The sequence below is a fragment of the Symphalangus syndactylus genome, chromosome 5 (genome assembly GCF_028878055.3).
Source record: "Symphalangus syndactylus isolate Jambi chromosome 5, NHGRI_mSymSyn1-v2.1_pri, whole genome shotgun sequence".
NCBI lineage: Eukaryota > Metazoa > Chordata > Mammalia > Primates > Hylobatidae > Symphalangus > Symphalangus syndactylus.
This window is the reverse complement of record NC_072427.2, coordinates 147,771,627-147,788,706: the sequence shown is the minus strand read 5'-3', so window position 1 is coordinate 147,788,706 and position 17,080 is coordinate 147,771,627. Positions and strand designations below refer to the sequence as shown.

At 43.9% G+C, this 17,080-nt stretch overlaps 1 protein-coding gene across 50 annotated transcripts in view; it reads left to right on the top strand.

Annotated features, from left to right (window-relative positions):
* PEX5 (peroxisomal biogenesis factor 5) overlaps positions 1 to 12,959 on the top strand; it is a 30,142-nt gene extending 17,183 nt beyond the window's left edge. For 26 of the 50 annotated variants that reach the window (XM_055280811.2, XM_063639731.1, XM_063639745.1 and 23 more), the window contains 3 exons: positions 142 to 307; positions 806 to 963; positions 1,145 to 2,586. In XM_055280811.2, coding sequence (XP_055136786.2) covers positions 142 to 307; positions 806 to 963; positions 1,145 to 1,346 — 526 coding nt within the window. In that variant the 3' untranslated portion in view covers positions 1,347 to 2,586. The other 24 variants (XM_063639721.1, XM_063639720.1, XM_063639743.1 and 21 more) reach the window with 14 other exon arrangements.
* The last annotated feature ends 4,121 nt before the right edge of the window (positions 12,960 to 17,080 follow it).

The window sequence follows — 17,080 nt, the reverse complement described above, 5'->3', positions numbered from 1 at the left end:
GGACTTTGAGAGTAGAAGAGATGACTGATAGATTGATGAATGTTGGGGATATGATTGATCAATGAAGGAATTAATTTGGGGGGATGGGAGTAGAGACATTCATCTACCTACTTTTTTTGTGTTTTTTTCCTTTTCATCCAGCTCCCTGTTTCTTGAAGTGAAAGAGCTCTTCCTGGCAGCTGTGCGGCTGGACCCTACCTCTATTGATCCTGATGTGCAGTGTGGCTTGGGAGTCCTTTTCAACCTGAGTGGGGAGTATGACAAGGCCGTGGACTGCTTCACAGCTGCCCTCAGCGTTCGTCCCAATGTGAGCCCAGGGGAGGAATGGAAATGGGACATGACTGTGTACCTTATTGAAGAGCCATTTTTTGGGAAGCTGGGTGTGATGGTGCATGCCTGTAGTCCCAGCTACTTGGGAGGCTGAAGTGGGAGGATCACTTGAGCCTGGGAGTTCAAATCCAGCCTGGGCAACATAGCAAGACCCTGCCCACCCCCACAAAAAAGAATAATTTGTTCAGACTTTTGGAGTCTTGGGGTATTTCATTCCAGTGTTCCATGTACTGACTGCCTTGGGAGGATTGGGAAAAGAAGGGTGGGAGTGTAGGGTCATCTGGACATAAGAGAGTCTGCATAGGGTGAGAGGGGCTACATTGTAGCCACACACTGAACTGTTGAGAATGGAATGGGATGAAACTTGTTAGCTAAACAGAGTAGTGAAACAGGTGGAGTAATGGGCAGAATTTCATCTGAGTCAAGCTTTTCCCATCCCTTCTGCATCCCTATCCCATCTGCATCCCTATCCCAGGACTATTTGCTGTGGAATAAGCTAGGGGCCACCCTGGCCAATGGAAACCAGAGTGAAGAAGCAGTAGCTGCGTACCGCCGGGCCCTCGAGCTCCAGCCTGGCTATATCCGGTCCCGCTATAACCTGGGCATCAGCTGCATCAACCTTGGGGCTCACCGGTGAGAGCATCTGTTGAGAAATGAATGAATGAGCTTTTTCTCCCTGCCTTTGGCCCTAGCTCCTTATTCTCAGATCCTGTTTGACTAACCAGCCCTAGCTTTCTCCCTCCTGCTGCTAGCTGACCTGCTTCCTTCCATTGTTGTTCAGCTTAACAGCTCTCATTCCTCCTCTTCCTTACAGGGAGGCTGTGGAGCACTTTCTGGAGGCCCTGAACATGCAGAGGAAAAGCCGGGGCCCCCGGGGTGAAGGAGGCGCCATGTCGGAGAACATCTGGAGCACCCTGCGTTTGGCATTGTCTATGTTAGGCCAGAGCGATGCCTATGGGGCAGCTGACGCACGGGATCTGTCCACCCTCCTAACTATGTTTGGCCTGCCCCAGTGACAGTGGGACGGGCTGCCCTGTGAGTGTCCACCTGGAGGGATCCCCGCTTTGGATGTGATTCCCTCTCCCCAAATGGGCCTACCAAGGGGGTGGGCTGATGACCATAAGCGGTACGACCTTTCAGGAGCTGCCTCAACGTAGGGGTGGGTAGTCTGTGTTCTAGTTCCTACCTAATTGTAGGAAAATGAGCTGTGTTATCTCTGAGTCCCTTGGTAATTCAAGGGCTGTACATCCAGCTACAGATCTCTCTGCTCATCATGCCCTTTCTTGGTGCTGCTTTTTGGGTAGGACCCAACGATTTAGGGTAACTTATCATCAGCTGCCATTTCTGATAGGGTCTACCACATTTGTAATGTCTGTCCTTTCCCCTACTTTTACTGGGAACTGATAGTCTAGCTTCCTTGGGCAGTGTAAGTAGGAGGTTCATCTGCTGTGCACCTCTAATGTCTGTCTGGATGGCATGTGTTTGGTTGAATTGTTGATTTGGCTGAGCAGAGCTGAGTTTTGGTAGGAGTGCTCATAGTTCTGTCATTCTTGGACCTCTCCTGGCTGAGCTCTGATTCCCTGTGAGCACGATGCTGATGCAATAGTCCTGTGTCATCACTGCAGCGGTCCTCAGGAGCTGCCAGGGCCAATTGCTACAGAGTGTCTGGGTGTGTGGCATAGGAGGAAGGTTCGCTTGTGAAATGAGGCTGAGTGGGAGTGGGGAGGGACTAGATCAGAAGAGATCAAGGACTCTATTCAGGAACGTTGGTGGGAGGACAGAGCAAGTGGGAAGGGGGTATGGTGAGTGCGGCAATCCCTCCTCCTCTTAGAAGCACCTGTGAATGGGAATTGAGCTAACTGTTCTAGAAAATTGGTTCAGAAACTGCAATCTTGCCAGATTTCTAGCGGATAGGTTCAGTGTTACCATAAGCCTTTGCTGTACTTCTTGAAATGTTTCTAGGGGAGAGCACTGGAAAATCCCCTTCCCCCATCTTATCTCTGGAAGGTGAAGATCGAAGGAAGATGAGGGAGCAGCTTGGATTCTTCTCAGTTGTCCCTTGCATGGGGAGATACACTAACCCCCAGAAATGACTGCTAAGCCTCTTGCCTTGTCTTCAGTAGCTAATGATCAGAGAGATTTTTTTTTTTAAACTACCATGGTCCCAAGATTCCATCCTGAAATTTATTTTTCTTTGTATGAATATGTGTAAATGATTTAAAAATAAAACTGTAAAATATTTGTACGAAGAATAAATGGAACTGATGTGGGTATGAGTTCTGCTGGTCATGAAGTTGGGGTGGCAGGAGGTGAGTTGCCGTTTGGAGGACCGGGATTCAACAGTTTTTGTCTTTCAAATTCTCACTGGTATATTGGTTACCCGCTCATCCCTCTAAAAATGATAGAGCACGGGACAGGGTCCCTGGTCTCTGGGCCTCTGGGCTAGCAGGAGAAAGAGATGTCAATAATCATGAATTTTTACTCCTGTTACTACTACAAAGGAAAGTGTGCAGTGCCATGTAACTGTTAGGTTGTTTTGTATTATGAATTACATGGAAGAATTCTGATAGTTTTTTAGTGCTTAGGATTTCTAAAGCTTTTCATCTGGCTCTGCCTGCCTTTATCGGGAACTGTATCAAGTGCCATATCAAGATGGGTATTTATCCTGAGGAGAAATTTTAAAATATACACAAATATTTATACTTGGAGATAGATGTTTATGGCCACATTAGACATGGAAAAACGTGTTTTTGTTTTTTTTGTTTTTTTGAGGCAGAGTTTCACTCTTTTTGCCCAGGCTAGAGTACAATGGCATGATCTCAGCTCACTGCAGCCTCCGCCTCCTGGGTTCAAGCGATTCTCCTGCCTCAGCTTCCTAAGTAGATGGGATTACAGGTATGTGCCACCACACCCGGCTAATTTTGTATTTTTAGTAGAGACAGGGTTTCATCATGTTGGTCAGGCTGGTCTCAAATGCCCGACCTCAGGCAGTCCACCCACCTCGGCCTCCCAAAGTGCTGGGATTACAGACGTGAGCCACCGTGCCCGGCCAAAAAAAGTCTAACTTTTAAATTTATTTAAAAAGTTTTTTGAATAGAGACTAGATCTCACTATGTTGACCAGGCTGGTCTTGAACTCCTGGCCTCAAGGAATCCTCCTGCCTCAGCCTCCCAAAGTTCTGGGATCACAGGGAGGAGCACCATACCTGGCCAAAGTCTAATTTTTTTTTTCTGGTGGGCTCAAAAGCTGCCAAAAAAAAAAAAAAAAAAAAAACCCAAAAACAAAAAAAACAGGTCTAAAAGACTACTGGGTAAGTAAATTGTCCAGACAGTGAAATATAGCTATTGCTATTTAATCATTTATGGAATAATTTCCAGTGACAATAGATGCTAACAATACAGTGAGAAAAATGGTTAGTCAATTATTTACAGATTGTCTTAAGAAAAAAATGCATTGAAAAGACAATAGGGAACTATCCCAATGTGCTAAAGGTGGGGAGATCATACTTCTCTATAATCCTCAAATTTTCTTGCTGCATGTGTGATACTTTTCTAGAGGAGAAAATTAAACATCTGGGGGAGGGAAACAGGAAGCTGTGGTGGCACCTGTCACCACCTGGGTGATCATGAGGCAGCTAGTGTCTTGGGCTCTGCAGGTTGGTGGTGCAAAGACCCAGGCAGGAAGTGGGCTGGGCAGGTGGAGGAGCAGTTTCCACACTACGTAGGTGCAGGACATGACAAAGTCTGGCTGTGTAAATGACTTAAGAATTAAGCTAATACTTGGTTTAAGCCGAGTCTGCAGGTTTGCTTCACCTGATTTTGGTAGCATTAATGTGTCCAAGAGGATGGTTTTCTTGCATGGCTTGTGCCAGGTACCTCTTTTGAACCCAAATAAAATTCAGCCAACATTTGCTGACCCCCCTACCATGTGCCAAGCACCAGTTCTAGGCACCAGGGCTACAATTCACAAAGCAGATGAGATCCCTCCTCTTGGAGCTAACATACTTGTTAGAGAAGAGACAGTACACAAGTAAGTAAGACAATTTCAGTTATAAGTGCTCTGAAGAAATAAAAATGTCACTATGTACTAGAGAGTGAAGGGGAGGGTTAGTGGTGGCAACATTAGGGTGGTGAGGAAAGGCCTTTCACATGAGGTTATCCACGTGATTGGTAGGAGCCAGCCCTGGAGAGTTTCGGTGGAAGAGCAGTCCAGGTCCTGGGAGCAAAGGCTCTGATCTGAGGCTAGAAGAGCTGTACATTCCAACAGAAAGGGCAGGAGCTGGAGGAGACCTGAACACTCACCCACCCCACTCTCCCTCCCGCTCACAGCCAAGCTGCTTCAGTGAGTGGGCTGTGCACACTGCCTCCACTCAAGGCCATTTCATTCACGTCTTCTCCTACAGTACTGTTCCCTGCACTCACCAATGCAACTGCTTTGCCACGGTCACCTGACTTCACAGATTGCCAAAGCAAATGGACACATTTATTTATGATCTTGACCATACCGTGAGCTCTGCCACACGTGGTTAGGCAGGTCGTGTACTGCATATTACTATGCCATTAATATCCATATGATGATCTGTAGTGTTGCGCAGTTCACAGTCTATACGGCTGTACTCTGGCTCCGCATTGATGACCACCCTTCTTTAAGTCTTCTCCCCTGCTTCTGTTATTTCTTTTCTCATGGTTCTACTTCTTCTCAGTCTTCCTTACGTGTCTCTATCTGCTGCTTAATGTTGATCTTCCTCAGGGCTGTTCTTGCCTTGCTTTCCTTGCTTTGCAGGATCCTGTGGTGCCTTCATCCACACCTGTGGCGTAACTACCATGTAAATGTTGATGACAGTCTAACCTAGATCTCACCCCAGGCCTTAGATACATGGTACAGTTACTATGTTCTGCCTTCTCCTCTTGGATGTTCCCTAGGTACCTTAAAGTCAACAAATTCGAAACAGGAATTTCCTTCCAAAAATCTGCTCCTTGTTTTGTAGACCTGGAGACACATGAGGAGAAAGCGGTGAGTGGATCTGGACTCCTCATTCTCCCGTAATACTCCCTTAGTCCCCAGCCCTCCAGGGTGTACCTCCTTGATATAGGTCACAGGGATCCTCCCGTCTCTTCACCTTTGTTAGTACTTTTGTTCAGGGGTTCATCTTCTTTCTTGGATTGCTGTGATAGCTTCTTGTTTTGTTTTGTTTTTTTTTTCTCATTTCATTTGCCATCAACTCATCATCATTATAAATAATGTTCTTCTTAGACATGACGTGCTGTCTCTTACCTCTGACTTCTCACTGTCGTGCATGACAGGTGAAAGTTTAATCAATGCTGTTGAGTGAACTGAATGCATATTAGAACTGTGGGTTGAAGAATCAGGAAATGCCAAGGGAGCTGATCCGTATGTGGAGATGTTTTGATTCTCTCCTAGTTGGAAAAGATGAGTTGAAATTCTTGGTCACTGTGCCTTCCCCAAGGGAAAGTGCCCTGAGACAAAGGTACAGGCGGATACTTTTCTGGAGGGCTCCGCCTAGAGAGGGCACAGTTAAGGGGGTGCTGTCCTTCAGAACAAAGCCATGGAATGAGCCAGAAACCCCATTCAATGGCTCTTGGTATGGAAGGGAGAACACAGCTCCTGGAGAGGGACTTCTGCAGGGTGTGTGTCCTGCCTAGAGGCTCCTCAGTGCCCAAGGCCTGGGGTTCAGCAGTTAATGTGCAGTGGGAAGGAGCTCTTTGCAAGGAAGCTGACAGGCTTTGGAGACTAAGGCTATGCAGCTTGGCAGCAGAGCTTGTGAGTCCTTACTGAGAAGACCCTGATGCCTGGTGTTAGGAGAGAGCAGCGTGATGAGGCAGTGATGGTGGGAGGGACCACCTTTGGTATGACTGATTAGTGATTGCCTTGACCACGCCGGCATTGCAGAGGCCACAGACATCTGGATGAGCTGCTCTCTGGTGTCTGAGGTGCTGCACCTTTGTTGGTCCTGCGGAACTCAACTATGGCCCATGGCCAATTAAGAGAATCAGAAGAGAACTTCAGCAAACACCACCCCCACCACCACCCCCACACCCACACACACCACACACACACACACACAGAGGAATTCTCAAGAAAATGGCAGTAGAGCACAAAGGACTTCTTAGAATGAATAAACAGGATTTTCTAATTAAAAATGCAATAAGTAACTAGAAAAAGAGAATGATCACTCTTGAGAACCAAATTAATGAGGCCAGGAGCAGTGGCTCCTGCCTGTAATCCCAGCACTTTGGGAGACCAAGGTCGGTGGATCACCTGAGGTCAGGAGTTCGAGACCAGCCTGACCAACATGGTAAAATTACCCCATCTCTACTAAAAATACAAAAATTAGCTGGACATGTCAGCGCATGTCTGTAATCTCAGCTACTCGGGAGGCTGAGGCAGGAGAATTGCTTGAACCCAGGAGGCAGAGGTTGCAGTGAACCGAGATCGTGCCATTGCACTCCAGCCTGGGGGTCAGGGCAAGACTCTGACTCAAAAAAACAAAACAAAAACCCAGAAAATGCTCTTGAGCTCAAGCCTCGATTGAAAACCTACACTGAATCCCATATAGACTAATTAGAAAAACAGGGCTCCCTAGTGTCAATTGGGATGATAGGGTTCTGGAATGGTAGAGGCTGTGTGGAGGCAGTTAACCCTCAGAGCAAGATGGGCATAATTACCATAGTAGATGGTAAGGTTGGAATGGGAACGAGGGGGCCTTGACCCACGTGAAAGTATTTGTCATGGCTAATCAACCCTGTTCTTCCTCAGAGCAAGAGAGATGGACAGCCAATGAAGGCACAGCAAAAGGCTTATAGCCACTACCATGGAATCACCTTTGCCCAGGTTCCAGATCTGAATTAGTTATTAATTGAAGAGAAGGGCAAGTCTCTTTGAAAAAGAACCCTGTGATACCACATACAAGTATATTCAATACACATTCTCCAAATCTCTCAAAGGACCTACTGCCAAATACTAGAATTACCATGTACTAGGGAAGGGAGAGTACCTAGATCTTCAAGGCATCTAATGACCCTGGGTCATAACTATAACCTAGCTTGACATAGTGTGGAGTGAATGGAGTCCAGGCCCAGGGGTTTCTCATAGTAGGTCTAATGTGGTCGTTTCTCTCAATATTTAGCCTTTCCTAATACAATTAGTTATTACTAAAGGCAGCACCCTCTTTCCATTACCCAGCCTGGAAACTCTAGTTCTCAAATCTTTCTTTACTCCCATATCCCATCAGTCACTAAATTATAACTAAGCCTTTTTATTCATTGTTTAAAACTATGTAACATTTAATAATGCTGAGAATACACTTAACATGTAATTTATAAAGCACAAAAATGAGGTTCTTTCAACGTATGCTTCCCTATAACAGTAATGTATTTGAGTTTTCTCAAAATGGTATCATTTTGTTTTACATTCTTGGGACTTGCTTTTAGTCATTTAGCATTACATTTCAAAGGCTCTTTCATATTTTAGTGTACAGCTGCTGTTCACTAAGATACCACAAATAATTTGTTCATTCTTCTGTTAACATTTAGGTTGTTTCCACTGTTTGCTGTAAAGAACAAATTGAGAATATTCATGTAATTGTCTCCTAGTGCACATATGCAAGAATTTTGAGATATATACCAAGGAGTAGAATTGTTGAGTCGGGTGCATACCCATTGTTAGGTATATGCCAACGGGTAGAATTCTTGTGAATAATTTAGGGTAAGTACCCTATTTAATATATGGTAATGTTAAACTGTTTTTAAAGTGAGTGCCAGTTTCCATTCGCATCATAACTGTATAAAAGTTCCCACTGCTCTGTATCTTTCCTGCGCTTAGTACTGTTGAACTCTAACTTGTTCTATAATTTGGAATTGTTAGACATTAATTTTTCCATTCTAGTGACTTTAAAATGATATTTCATTGTGATTTTTCTTTGCATTTCTTTTTTTCTTTCTTTGTTTTTTTTTTTTTGAGACGGAGTCCCGCTCTGTTGCCCAGGCTGGAGTGCAGTGGCGCAATCTCAGCTCACTGCAACCTCTGTCTCCCAGGTTCAAGTGATTCTCCTGCCTCAGCCTCCCGAGTAGCTGGGATTACAGGAGCCCACCATCATGCCCAGTTAATTTTTGTAGTTTTAGTACAGATGGGGTTTCACCATGTTGGCCATGCTGGTCTTGAACTGACCTCAGGTGATCCACCTGCCTCAGCCTCCCAAAGTGCTGGGATTACAGGCATGAGCCACTGCACCCGGCCTACATTTCTGATTAATAAAAACATTGCGCATCCTTTCGTATGTATTGGCTATTCATAGTTCCCCTCCTGTGAATTGTCTAATTTATGTCTATTGTCCATTTTTCTATTTGGGTTGTTTTTACTGATTTTTAGAAGATCCTTATGTATTTTGGATGCTAATCCACAATGTATTACAAATAAGTTCTCTCAGTTTGTGGCTTGTCTTTTCATGTACTGACATTTTTTTTTGACTAACAAAAGTTTGTTGTAGTTACATTTCTCACTTTAAAAAATATGATTATTGCTTTTTGTGTGTAGTTCAAAAAGTCCTTGCCTACCTCAAAATCATAAAAATATTATCCTATGTATTGCTCTATAAATTTTAAAGCACTGACTTTCACATATAAGATTTTAATCCATCCGAAATTGATTTTTATATATGGTATGAGGTAAGAATCCAATTTAATACTGTTTTCCATATAGATAATTACTCCAGAAACATTCACTGAATGACTTCTCCTTTCTCCAGTGATCTACAGGGCCATCTCTTTCATTTCTATTTGGTTTCATTTATTTTTTTATCTATCCCTATGCTGATACCACTCTGTCTTAGTGATCTAACTTTTGTTATAGCCTTTAACTATGTTAGCTTGTTAGCACATGTGCCAAACAGAGAAAGTATCCTTCCTCAGTTTATTCACTTTTGGTTTTTTTTTGAAAAATATTCTTGAGTCTTTGCTCTTTCATATATATTATATAAGGAGTTTATAAATTTCTACAAAAAAGCCTATTGGGATTTTAGTTGGGATTGCATTTAATCTATAGATCAATTTGGAAAGAGCTGATATCTTTAAAATGATTTTTCTTTTCCATGAAATTTGTATAAATATCTTTTTTTTAAATTTTTAAAATTTATTTTATTTTATTTTATTTTTTAGACAGAGCCTCGCTCTTGTTGCCCAGGCTGGAGTGCAGGGGCACAGTCTCTGCTCACTGTAACCTCCGCCTCCAGGGTTCAAGCAATTCACCTGCCTCAACCACCCGAGTAGCTAGGACTATAGGCATGCGCCACCATGCCTGGCTGTTGTTTGGGTATATACCAATGGGTAGAATTCTTGTATTTTTATATTTTCTTGTAGAATTTTGTATTTTTAGTAGAGACGGGGTTTCACCATGTTGGTCAGGCTGGTCTTGAACTCCTGACCTCAGGTGATCTGCCTGCCTTCACCTCCCAAAGTGCTGGGATTACAGGCGTGAGCCACCCTGCCTGGCCTAAATATCTTTTAATACACTTAGATCTTTGCTATTTTTTTAAATGTAAAGTTTAGTATATATGCTGCCAAAGCAAGCACTTAGTGCAATGTTTTATAATTATTACATTTATTTGTAGGTACTTAATATAAATTATGCCTTTATTAAATTATATGTAAAAATAGTTTATTTCTGGCAATTCTTTTTGAATATGAAAATGCAATTCTTTTTGTGTAATGATATATCCAATTGCCAAATTCTCTTACAGAATCAGTAGGTTTAACCAATCTGACAATAGATTCTGTTGGATTTTCTATAATCATACACGATCATACCATATAGAAATGATGACCTTTTTATTTATTCCTCTCCAATTGTTGTAACTATTGTACTTTAAAAAAATTATACTGCACTATCTAGACTCTCCAACACAAAATTGAATAGGAGTTTATTCTTGTGTACGCAATGCTTCTAATTTTTCAGCAATAAGAATGACTTTTGAGTCTTCTAAAAATGGTATCATTCTATTATAGTTTCCTGGGATTTGTTTTTATTCATTATGTTTCAAAGACTCATTCATATTTTAGTGTATAGCTGCAGTTTGCAAATACATCATAAATAATTTGCTCATTCTGTCAATTAACATTTAGGTTGTTTTCACTTTTGACTGTAATGAACAAATTGTTGCTATGAATATTCTTGTAGTTATTTCCTAGTGCACATGTGCAAGAGATTTTTGGCTGTATATTTAATGTTTTTACATTAAAAACATGAATAGATGTTGAAATTAATTTCTTTAGAAATCTTCAGATATAGACTATTAGCTATTAATATAATACTGATAATGATATCAGTATTAGTCAAAAGTTCTAAATTCATCTTGGGCCTTCCTTCCTTCCCTCCCTCCCTTCCTTCCCTCCTTCCCTCCTTCCCTCCTTCCCTTCCTCCTTCCTTCCCTCTTTCTTTCTTTTTTTCTTTTTTCTTCCCTCCGTGGCCCAGGCTGGAGTATACTCGACTTGCTGCACACTCCCTGCGTCGGGTTCCCGTGATTCTCCTGCCTCGGCCTGCGGGCTGCCTGGGATTGCGGGCGCGCACCACCACCCCTGCCTGCTTTTTGTCCTTTGGCTAGAGGTGCGGTTTCGCCATGTTGGCCACGCTGCTCTCCAGCTCCTAACCTCGAGTGCTCTGCCCGCCTCGGCCTCCCGAGGTGCTGGGACTGCAGACAGAGTCTCGCTCAATCGGTGCACCGTGTTGCCCGGGCTGGACTGCGATGGCGTGGTCTTGGCTCGCTGCAGCCTCTGCCTCCCAGCCGCCTGCCTTGGCCTCCCAGGGTGCTGGGATTGCAGCCTCTGCCTGGCCGCTGCTCCCTCTGGGAGGTGGGGAGCGTCTCTGCCTGGCCGCCAATCCTCTGAGATGTGAGGAGCGCCTCGCCCGGCCGCCCCGTCGGGGAGTTGCGGAGTGCCTCTGCCCAGCCGCCACCCCGTCTAGGTAGGAAGTGAGGACATTCTCTGGCCGCCCAGCGTCCGGGAGGTGAGGAGCGACTGCCCGGCCGCCCCGTCTGGGAAGTGAGGAGTGCCTGTGCCCCGCCGCCCCGTCTGGGATGTGAGGAGCGCGTCTGCCCGGCCACCCCGTCTGGGATGTGAGGAGCGCCTCTGCCCGGCCGCCCCGTCTGGGAAGTGAGGAGCGTATGTGCCCGGCCGCCCATCGTCTGGGAAGTGAGGAGCGCCTCTGCCCGGCCGCCCATCGTCTGGGATGTGAGGAGCGCCTCTGCCCGGCCGCCCCGTCTGGGAGTTGAGGAGTGCCGCTGCCTGGCCGCCCCGTCTGAGAGGTGAGGAGGGCCTCTGCCCGGCCGCCCCGTCTGGGAAGAAGTGAGGAGCGCCTCTGCCCGGGTGCCCCGTCTGGGAAGAAGTGAGGAGCGCCTCTGCCCGGCCGCCCCGTCTGGGAAGTGAGGAGCGCCTCTGCCCAGCCGCCCCGTCTGGGAAGTGGGGAGCGCCTCTGCCCGGCCGCCCCGTCTGGGAGGTCTACCATGGAGGCCAGAGGTAATGTGGAGGCTGGACGTGGTGGCTCACGCCTGTAGTCCCAGCACTCTAGGAGGCCGAGGTGGGTTGATCACTTGAGGCTTAGAGTTCGAGACCAGCCTGGCCAACATGGCGAAACATATGAAAAATACAACAGACCAACCAACCAACCCAGCAACAACAAAACAGGTCTACCCTGGAGTCATACTCTAATTTTTCTATTTTCCTCCCTTTCTGATCCTTTATCCCACTTTCTTTTTCTCTCTCTTCCTTCTTCTTCTTTGTCAAATGGAGGATTGAGTTATTATCATTGATCCAAAATTTGCAGTCACTAAGGCTAAGGTTAAGAAAACCATTTTATAAATGGACAATGGACATGAACAGACACTTTTCAAAATAAGACATTCATTTGGTCAACAAATATATGAAAAAATGCTCAACATTACTAATGCAATTCAAATCAAAACCACAATGAGATACCATCTCACAGTACTCAGAATGGCTATTATTAAAAAGTCAAAAAAGTAACATGTTAGGTTGCAGAGTGAAGGGGACTTAAGTGGGAGTGTAAATTAGTTCAGCCACTGTGGGAAGCAGTTTGGAAATTTCTCAAAGAACTTAGAACTACCATTTGACCAAGTAGTCCCATTACAGGGTATATGCCCAAAGGAAAATAAATCACTCTACCCAAAAGACACATGCACTCATATGTTCATTGCAGCAGTATTCATGATAGCAATGATGTGAAATCAACCTGGATGCCCGTTAATGGTGGACCGGATAAAGAAAATGTGATACATATACAATATAGAATACTATGCATCCATGAAAAAGAACAAAATCACATCCTTTGCAGCAACATGGTTGCAGCTGGAGGCCATTATCCTAAACAAATTAACACAGGAACAGAAAACCAAATACCACAGATTCTCACTTATAAGTGAGAGCTAAACATTTAGTACACATGAACATAAAGATAGGAACAGCAGACACTGCAAACTACCAGAGAGGTGGAGGGGGATGAAGGTTGAAAAACTACTGGGTACTATGCTCACTCTTCTGGGTGACATGATAAGTGTCTTTGGTGTACCTTTTGTTAATAAATTATTACTTTATACACACTAATTCATATGTATTTATTTTTTCTTTCTTCACATCAGTGTAGTATTTACTTTTAACCATGAATTTATAATTCAAAGTAATCCAGTGTTTCATTTGAAAAAACCTTTCCCAAGTAGAAAATCTTCATTTTAAGATTTAGTTCTATGAACCATCAGCCCATGGGGAATATTAACATATTTAGTAGATTTGGGCAAATTAAGGTGGTGACAATTAAGAATGTGTTCTCATTTTCCAAGTAGGAAAGTTTTTCATAAAGGGCAAGTGCACTTAAAGCATTCAGAGTTTGGTTTGGGATTTACCTTTTCTTGGGAAATGTATTAGTTATATCTTGCTGCATAAAAACCACTTCAAAATTTGGTGGCTTAAAACAATACTTAATTATTTCTGACTATTCTGTGGATTGGCAATCTGGGCGTTTCTTTGCTGTACTCACCGGGGAATCTTCATGGGGCCACCTGCCGTCATCTGATGCCTCAGCCAGGGCTGGGATGTTCCAAGGTGGAGAATTCCTCAGTAGGCTAGACGGCCTCATCACAGCATGGTGGTCTCAGGGTGTCAAAATGACAGAGCAGGACTGCAAGGCCTCTCAAGACCAAGTCTCTGGATCTCACACAATCTCACTCCTGCCACCTTTCATTGGTCAAAGCAAATTATTTATTTTACAAGGCTCTGCCTTTGGTCCCACAGGCAGGAGGTCAGACTGCTGAGTCAGGGCAGGCATAACTGGGGCTGCCTGTCCCTGCGGAGAATGACCCTTGGTGGCCCGGGCTGGCTGCAGGGGCTTTGCAGCCTCCACCCATACACCCAAGCTGGAAATGACTTAGGGGGCCAACAGGGACACCATAGGCCCTGCTGCATAGCGAGTGTCCTGCACGTGCACCTGTACATTCCTTCCCTCCCTGAGTTGTACGGGCTGCACTATACCTTTACCCTAAGTCCCTTCATGTTCAGTCACTGGCTGTTGTCCCTTTGTGGTGGTCAGCAAGGGACGTGCAGTTTCAGTTCCATGCGGAGTGGGACGGCAACTTCAGGGAGGGGAGTTAGTTAGTCTAACTACTATCAGTTAGATGTTATTTTACTTATAAGTTCAACCCTAAATCAAGGGTGTGAAGAAATAGACTCCATCTCTTGATGGGGATATGGGGAGAGAAGAAATGACACACTGCAAAGAGATGTGGATACAGGGAGGTATGATTTCTTGATGACTATTATAATGACCTATCACAGTAGCCTTTAAGAGTCCTTCCAGGATTCATATAGATGCTTAATGGTCTTTCTTATATCAACTAAAGTAGGAATTCATTGCAATTGAGACACTTTCTGGTCTTTAAATATAAGAATATTCTAGAGACAGGCAAACTATTCTAGGTCAAAGTTTCCTCAAGTGGAAACTGTACCACTGGGTTTTATTCAATTTACCCATTTGTTTTTCTTTAGAAATATACAGCCTCTGCAGACACTGCTTCTGAATGAACGCGGATCCTGAACTCATATTGGATTCTCTACCTACCATCTTAGACAATTCATGTAGGAAAACAAATCCTCATTTGTTCAAACAATAGATGAAAATTACTAAAGTTTGGACACATATTAAATGGCAGCCTTGTGTTTCAAAGAAAAGGAAAGAGATAGTTGAATCAGGGTAAAACAACCCACTCACAACCTTAGGCTAAGACACTTAACACAGCTTGTCTTCTAGCAAACTGCGTATTTAATCTGCTAAGGCAATGGGGACCTTGTCTTGAGATAGGACTGCCACTCAGGGTCATATCTTTTGTTCTCCTCTAAATTCTACTCTAGTTGAAGTTTTCTAACAATCTGGGTACTCTTATCCCCCAATCCCTGCAGAATGTGACGTTTATCTTTCTTTGCCTGGTTTATTTCACTTAACATAATGACCTCCAGTTCCAACCATGTTGTTGCAAATGACAGGATCTCATTCTTCTTTATGGGGTTCTCAAAGCCAAAATGTCTTCAATGGTTTGGACCATACTAGAAGCAGGCACAAAGTCAGACAGCCTTCAACATTCAAACAGAAATGGACACCAACACTCTTCTGGCCCATATTTGGGCTCACTTAGGAAGTTAAAATGAGATCTATAATCTCAATGTTTTTGTTTGAATAGATGACCTAACAGTGGAAGAAGAAAACATCATAGGCATATGTGTTCCAGTAAGAGAAAGGAACATCAATCATAGGAGTCCAAACTATTTGAAATTGCCAACTCTGGCACTGAACAGCAGATGGCGCCAAAGGACCTTAGTAGCAACCAACAGATTTGCGGCCATCTCTCTCTCTGCTTTCTCCTCCATCTACCCAAGATTCCTAGGCCTCAGGGTCTGCAGTTCAGAGCATAGGTTCAGGAGTCTGACTGCCCAGCTTCACAGTACCACATTGCTACTTGGGTGACCTTAGATGACTGACTTAACTTGGTTTTCCTCTTTGCAGAATAGGAATGTTAAGAAAAACTCTACCTCCCAGGGTTATTGGTAAGATTAGAATAATTATTACATATCATCATAAGGAATAGTTCCTGCCACATAAGTTTTAAAAATGTTAGCTATTACTCGCTGAAATGCATTCTATATTTTAACATCTTCAGTGGCATCTAATCTTCGTGCATTGCCACCTCTCCTTTAATCCCCACCTAGGCTCCCTGGGGAACTTCCTATGACAAATTGACTAGGAAAAAAATTTAGGTCTGATTTACAGATGGTTCTGATGCTACGCTGGTACCTCCTGAAAGTGGATGACCACAGCATTATAGAATTCCCTAAGGGTGATCCTGAAAGGCAGTTAGGAAGAAATATCTTCTTAATGGTCAGAACTTTGAGCAGTGCACTTAGCTGTCCATTTTACCTGGAAGGAGAAAGGCCAGAAGTTATGGATCTAAGCTGATTCACGGGTAGTGGCGGATGGTTTGGCTCTATGTTCAGGGACTTAGGGAGGACTGACAATGAGTTAGAGAAGAGGCATGTAGATGAATCTTTTGTAAGGGCACAGGTGTGGAGATATTCGTGTTCCATGTGAATGCTCATCAAATGTCATCTGTTATAGAGGTGGTGCTCAAAAGTCATCTTGACAAGATGACCTTTTTTGTGAATGACAATCAACTGCTTTCCTAAGCCACTTCAGTGCTGCTCATTGGACCAATGAACAGGGTGATTATATTAGATCTCTTTCATCATGGATAAGGACATGATTATTTTCCTCACTAGAATACTTACTTGATATGGATTTGTCTTTCCTGTGCATGATATTTTGCTTATTATATCATTTGCTTATTATATTTGCATTGCCATTTACATGGGATAAAGGTTGTTTACCCTTAAAGGTATTGTGTGTGTGTGTCTTTTCCCCTCGCAAATTTCCCGCACAGAACATCCCCTAGGCAGCAATCAGCCTTTCCTCCAAATAAATGTTGAAGAAGTGTATAAAAAATATTGTTTGAAGGGCTACTGGAGGGGCTCCCTGTCTCAATCTCACCCTGGCTCCAGGGAGGTGGTGGGATGGGAAGTAAAGAAATACTGTGGTTTTCATGGGGCCCACTTTACTCCTCAAGCTTGCTGCCTCCTTCTTTCTTTACAAAAGAAAGAAAAAAAGAAAAGAAGGGTGAAAGCCAGAAGATTTATTTGGCTAAGAAAAAGAAATTCCGCCGGGCACGGTGGCTCATACCTGTAACCCCAGCACTTTGAGAGGCTGAGGTGGGTGAATCACAAGGTCAGGAGATCAAGACCATCCTGGCTAATACAGTGAAACCCCGTCTCTACTAAAAATACAAAAAATTAGCCAGGTGTGGTGGCGGGCGCCTGTAGTCCCAGCTACTTGGGAGGCTGAGGCAGGAGAATGGCATGAACCCAGGAGGCGGAGCTTGCAGTGAGTTGAAATCCTGTCACTGCACTCCAGCCTGGGCGACAGAGTGAGAATCCATCTCAAAAAAAAAAAAAAAAATTCCTTTCCTTGCTTACAAAGCAAGGATAATAGAAGCCTACTATCTCTTATCTACAATTCCAAAATCTGAAAAGCTCTGATAATCAAAAATGTTTTTCGTATCTAATTTGGCAGCAAAACCTGACCTGAGATGAGGTGAAACTAACTATAGTCTTTATTTATCTTAATTAAT